Genomic DNA, 6154 nt, shown 5'->3' on the forward strand with positions numbered 1-6154 from the left:
TGCGGTCTTAGTGCCAGCATCGGTCTGTGGTGGTAAATAGACGGCTACGAATAATATAAACTCAGCAAAAAAATAAACGTCCTCTCACTGTCAACTGCGTTTATTTTCAGCAAACTTAACATGTGTAAATCTTTGTATGAATATAACAGGATTCAACAACTGAGACAAACTGAACAAGTTCCACAGACATGTGACTAACAGAAATGGAACAATGTGTCCCTGAACAAAGGGGGGGTCAAAATCAAAAGTAACAGTCAGTTTCTGGTGTGGCCACCAGCTGCATTAAATACTGCAGTGCATCTCCTCCTCGTGGACTGCACCAGATTTGCCAGTTCTTGCTGTGAGATGTTACCCCACCAAGGCACCTGCAAGTTCCCGGACATTTCTGGTGGGAATGGCCCTAGCCCTCACCCTCCGACCCAACCCGTCCCAGACGTGCTCAATGGGATTGAGATCCGGGCTCTTCGCTGGCCATGGCAGAACACTGACATTCCTGACTTGCAGGAAATCACGCACAGACCGAGCAGTATGGCCAGTGGCATTGTCATTGTCATATGAGTTATTACAAATTAACTACAATATTTGTTAGTGTAATTACACATTTATTACACTGTAATACAGACCCCTTAAAATGAAGTCTTAGTCAAATAAATTATAATGAACTTTACAGGGTGGTGAAAGTTCAAGGTGATACGCTTGATGCTCCTACAGAAATAATATCGAGGGTCTTATTTTGGTGGCATGATGATCAATGCTTGGCTGTCATTTGACAAATAAAACATATCTCACTCTTTTGTCCATAATAATTGGCTATTTAGTGCACACGCCAATACTAGAGTGGGCACATCTGCTAAAACACTTTTTTTTTTCTTCACAAAACCATCAGTAGGGATGAAAATACTCTACGGAACCCCATTTAACTTGTATTTTTTATTTGGGAATGGGAATTTAACCACAAAAGTTATTTTATGTGCACTAGGTCATCACCCACAGCCTTTTATCCACAACATGTTAATTTGATGGAAACATCTCTGGTGGGAAAATGCGCATACTATTTTTATACCAATTTTTTTTTTTTTTTTTTTTTTTTTTTTTTTTTTTTTATATTTGCATGAACATCTGTCGCCAATTGGACGGAAACCTAACTTCTATCAACAATGGACTAATGAAATAAATACCAAAAGATAGTTTTGGGGTGGAGTTTTTCTTTAATAAAGAAAATGCTGAACTGAAGATATTTACATTTTAGTCATTTAGCAGACGCTCTTATCCAGAGCGACTTACAGTAGTGAATGCATACATTTCATTTCATGCATTTAAAAAAATAATAATAATTGTACTGGCCCCCCGTGGGAATCGAACCCACAAACCTGGCGTTGCACACACCATGCTGGCGTTGATATCTGACATGTTTTCTGTTAGGCTCAGTTGTAGATGTGGCTTGTCACATTATAGCATAAAACGCATAAAGCATAAACATATTGTTGATAACAAGCAGTCTGTAAACATCAGCAGTAAGCTACTGTAATACATTTACCAATACAGTTTATCCTCACTTCTTGTTATAAATGTATGTAAAGATACTTTTGTGTTCATAGCAAAATTCAATACTTTTTTTAATTTCACACTGATACTGTATCACAGGGGCGCAACTTTGGTTTTAGAAGTGGGAGGGACATAAAGTATTTTTTATTTTATCCAGTCGGATAAACACTTCAAACAGACTACCCGACTGCTCGGCGGCGTCCACAGTCCTAACGCACACCATTGCCTGTTTTGTATCACATTCCAATGATAAAAGTGGGGGGGACAAAAATGAAATTTCAGAATAACTTTTTCTCACATATTCTTCTGTGAGACCAACCACAATTGACATCAAACCAACTCTTGCCATTATCAGTACCAGCTTTTTCTCCCATTCTAGCACAGTCCTCACCGTCTGGATTTTTTCCCACCTTGTTGTCTCCTTGCCAGTCATCAGGCTCTTTCTTGCCATTTTTGGCAACAAACCAGAAGCTACAGAGGAATTACATTATAATTAATTCAGCCATCCATGTCCACATATTAACTGCATTGTTTGGGAATCCTCATCACTTCACCTGTATTTTTGTGTGTTGTCAATTATGAGAACACATCACAATACTCTAATACTGTAGAAGCAATACTGAATGATCATACTTTCGTAAATGTATTACTATTCAAAATAACTTCTGACCTGTATTTTGAATCTAGAGGTGTGTCGTCCACCCATAACCACTTTCCCTCTTCTTTTTGGTCTGTCAGTCCGATCCAGAACTTGTCTTCACCATTACTCATTATTGCACCAACTTTCTTATCTAAGAATTTCTTCACCAGGAACATTGATTGACAAATTATATTAGAGTGCTACAATGGGTTAAATGGACAGTCACCCAAATGTTGTCTTACAGTGATAGATAGCAGTCTATGGACAAGACGAGTACATCCAAGAACAGTAATCCACGCTTTTGTGGAACCTAAAGCTCAATGACTAAAACATTTTTTATTTTATTGGTTTTGGTTATGAAATGCTAAAATGAGCGGTTGGTGACAAAAGGGAAAGGGGGATACCTAGTCAGTTGTACAACTGAAATGTGTCTTCCGCATTTAACCCAACCCCTCTGAATCAGTGAGGTGCGGGGGGCTGCCTTAATCGTCATCCACGTCGTCGCCGCCCGGCTAACAGTGGGTTAACTGCCTTGCTCAGGGGCAGAATGACAGATGTTTACCTTGTCAGCTCAGGGATTCGATCCAGCAACCTTTCGGTTACTGGCCCAACGCTGTAACCACTAAAAGCGAGGTATACAAAACAAAAGCGTGCTTTGCAGTCTCTCCTTGTCCATAGACTAATTTCAGTTTAGCCTAATAAAGCAACAAATACAAAATGATGTAATTGATTGAATTATCCTTTTAAACACAGTCAAACATGGTGTAATTTAATTTTTGTAGATTGCATGTTTAATTGCATGTGCTTTATATATATATATATATATATATATATATATATATATATATATATATAAAAAAAAATTTTTTTTTTTCTCCATTAGACTGTCATGGTACTGAGCCCTCATAATAAAATGTAAAGCACTTTTAAATCTTATAAACCCATTGGCTCAATCTGTAATTTGTGGATACAAAATCTATTGCCGACCACAGCCTTAATTAATGAAAGATAATATGGAAGGACAGATGCAATGTATTATTTAATTCCCATTCAATAGTTCTGATAACTACCTGCTCATCCTGGCTGTCTATGATGACCAGCTGTCCTCCCATGGAGACACATTTATCGCGACTCTCAACCCAGGTCAGAGTATCATTGGAAAAATAATAGCAGTTTTTCCCCTGACACATCCAATCATGAGCACATAATGGACGCTTATCCTCTGTGGAGGAAGGGAACAGAAATAACCTGGTGATAAATACGTCTTTGTCTATAGTCCCTTATCAAAATCAAGTATTTGTAACATACTATATGAATAGTTTAAAAAAATTTTTTATCTTACTGATTGTTTAAGATCCATACTGACATGAAAACACGACTTAATATGCATATACTTAGCCTCAGCCTAAGTGGGATAAGAAAAAAGCAGAAATAGACTGAAACCTAGGCAATAAAATGAGGTTTGAAGTGACTTCCATTTTCTTTTTTTACCATGGAATTTCTTATACTAATTCCAATTCCTTAATGGAGTTCATTCTATAATATAAAACATAGACCTATGTAACAAAGCACTTTTTGGAATGACTGAATCTTGTGCCACTATTTATTTGGACATTCTCGCATAGTACCTGTGATTGTACAGCAAGTTCTCTGCTCAATCAATTCTTGATTATGTTTCAAAACTGTTGAGGAAAAAAGAAAAAACCTAGTCACATTTTGTACTCAGACTTCCCCTTCTGTCTTCTGGTTAAATCAGATGTAACTTTTTTGCATCGTGACATCAATCATTTCCTCATAACTGAGAGGGTAAAGACTCTAGACTCCACTATGGGTCTACTCTATAGTACTTACAGAGAACCCCAAGTCCAATGACAGCACCCATCAGAAGAACACAGAGAGTCACCAGAACAACTCTGACAGGGTCACATCCACTTGGTTTGACCTTTGACCCCTCCTGAGAATCTGGGTCACCAGCTGAGGGGACAGAGAGAGAATAGGAATACTACTTAGTTTTATTGTATGTTAGACATGAAATCATCAAAACATGAAGAAAATGTATAATTCGTGGAACAAGGAACATGGTTTTTGAGGCTATGGAGACAAGGATGATGAACTTTTTTTCTCAACCATATGTGGTTGAGAAATGTTCCGTTTCCTGAAAGAAAACGTCCTCATTGTTTTGCCTTGCTTGCAATTCTCACTGACTTCATCTGACCCACACAACCACGCACACATTCACCGCACCCACACGTAACCACACACGCAGGCACTCACCCACCCACACACACACACTTACCATTAGGGTTGATAGATGGCTGGTTGCGTCCGGTTCTGGAAATTGAGATTTCAGTGTGTGTGGTATCATTCGCTGTGGATGCTGTTGCTGAAATGTAACCATGAAAGTGTGATAATAAGACAAAACTCCTCTCATCACATTGGCTGTTCAAGAACAAGCATTTTTGACACTCAATTTGTTAATGTAAAAGAATCGGCACAGATCACCGATAAAGCATGAGGCCTGCTTAAAAATGTTTATTACAACCGGCTAAAAATAGGTTTGTTGAAAACCCTTTTAATATACCTACAAAGTACTAATTGAAATCCCTAAAATCTCTTTGTGATGTAACCCACTGGGCAAAAACGGGTTGAATCAATGTTTCCACGTCATTTCAACCAAAAAAGTCAGTGTGATGACAATAAATGAACGTGGAAAACCGATTGAATTTGCAAAAAGTCATCAACGTGAGGGCATTTTGTCTTTTTTTTTTTTAACCCAACTTTTAACCTAAATCCAATGACATGGTTAGTTGACAACTAAACCAAATGTAAATCAAAACTAGACGTTGAACTGTCATCTGTGCCCAGTGCGAAGTCATTTTTGTCTTAGTGAACATGTTTTGAAATAGGTGGACAGTACGCGTTGTCAAAAAAAGTCAATACAGTATTAATATCATTTCAGAATAATCTGGAAATTGAGAATGTGGTACTCGTCTCTGAGAGGTGGGGCTGAATGGCCATGAGATCAAAATGATAGCTTTAACCATGTTTTGAGGCTATACAGTGTTTGTTTACAATTACATTGTGAACAAACAACATTGTACAACAAGCTTACATTTGGGGTTCTGATGGGATAATACAGTTGAACTAAGCTCATGAGGCATTTCTAAGTAATATTCTTCAAGAATCAATGTCTTTATATCATTAATATAAAAGTCTTAAAATGTATTTACAATCGCAGATTGCCTCTTTAACATTAGATAGATATTTATGCAGGTAGAAGCTTTTTGTTGAACATTCTTCACATCCTGAGCATACAGCATGTCTATAAAAAAAAAAAAATGTAATGACATATTTTAGTTTAGAACATACCATCTTTTCCTTCAGTTCTTTGTTGCTTTTTGAACTTTACATCAGCGTAGACTATTCCTTCAGACATAATTAGCTATTGCAATTGTCTGTCTTTCAGTGGGTCGAGGTGGTTACTGATCCTAAACCCTGCTACCAGACACAACCCAAACTAGACATGTCTTCTATATGATGGGAACTGAGGGAAGGAATATGTTAAAAACAGCAGCAAAAAAGTTCCGCGATGACACTTCTCTTTTCACTGTTTCGGGCATTCATTCAACTAACAAACTAATATGTTAGCTATCATTATTAATTAATAAATGGTAGGCCTACTCCTATCATTGGTCATCAATTACATCCACACAGTTAAATCTCTCATTGACATGTAGCTGAACTACATGAGACATGAGACTTTGGAATCTCATTAGTTTGATTAATACTATGTTTCTCTTGTTTGATTCTAAAGCTCTTAGTTAAGATAACTACTGTGGTTTTATTAGAAGTCTGTTGGTTTTCATGTTAGTTACGTTTACATTTTAGTCATTTAGCAGACGCTCTTATCCAGAGCGACTTACAGTAGTGAATGCATACATTTTTTATTTTTTATTTTGTGCTGGCCCC

At 37.3% G+C, this 6154-nt stretch overlaps 1 protein-coding gene across 1 annotated transcript; it reads right to left on the reverse strand.

The window, feature by feature from the left end:
- Window positions 1–1692: 1692 nt before the first annotated feature.
- On the reverse strand, window positions 1693–5757 carry LOC115173467 (C-type lectin domain family 4 member E). The gene is made up of 7 exons (XM_029731548.1): window positions 5555–5757; window positions 4482–4568; window positions 4037–4159; window positions 3814–3867; window positions 3256–3407; window positions 2216–2346; window positions 1693–2016 (listed from the first exon to the last, which is right to left on the reverse strand). Exons 1-7 carry the CDS (start codon window positions 5619–5621, stop codon window positions 1824–1826), a joined length of 807 nt encoding a protein of 268 aa, XP_029587408.1. The 5' UTR covers window positions 5622–5757; the 3' UTR covers window positions 1693–1823.
- Window positions 5758–6154: the final 397 nt, after the last annotated feature.

Source organism: Salmo trutta, chromosome 34 (assembly GCF_901001165.1).
Source record: "Salmo trutta chromosome 34, fSalTru1.1, whole genome shotgun sequence".
In the NCBI taxonomy this organism is placed as follows: domain Eukaryota; kingdom Metazoa; phylum Chordata; class Actinopteri; order Salmoniformes; family Salmonidae; genus Salmo; species Salmo trutta.

Coding starts and splice junctions, on each gene's coding strand:
- LOC115173467 (XM_029731548.1), bottom strand. CDS start 5,621: ATGTCTGAAGGAATAGTCTACGCTGATGTAAAGTTCAAAAAGCAACAA. Junction 2,347..3,255: donor TAGACAGCCAGGATGAGCAG/GTAGTTATCAGA, acceptor TTCCTGGTGAAG/AAATTCTTAGATAAGAAAGT. Junction 2,017..2,215: donor CCTCTAGATTCAAAATACAG/GTCAGAAGTTAT, acceptor ATTCCTCTGTAG/CTTCTGGTTTGTTGCCAAAA.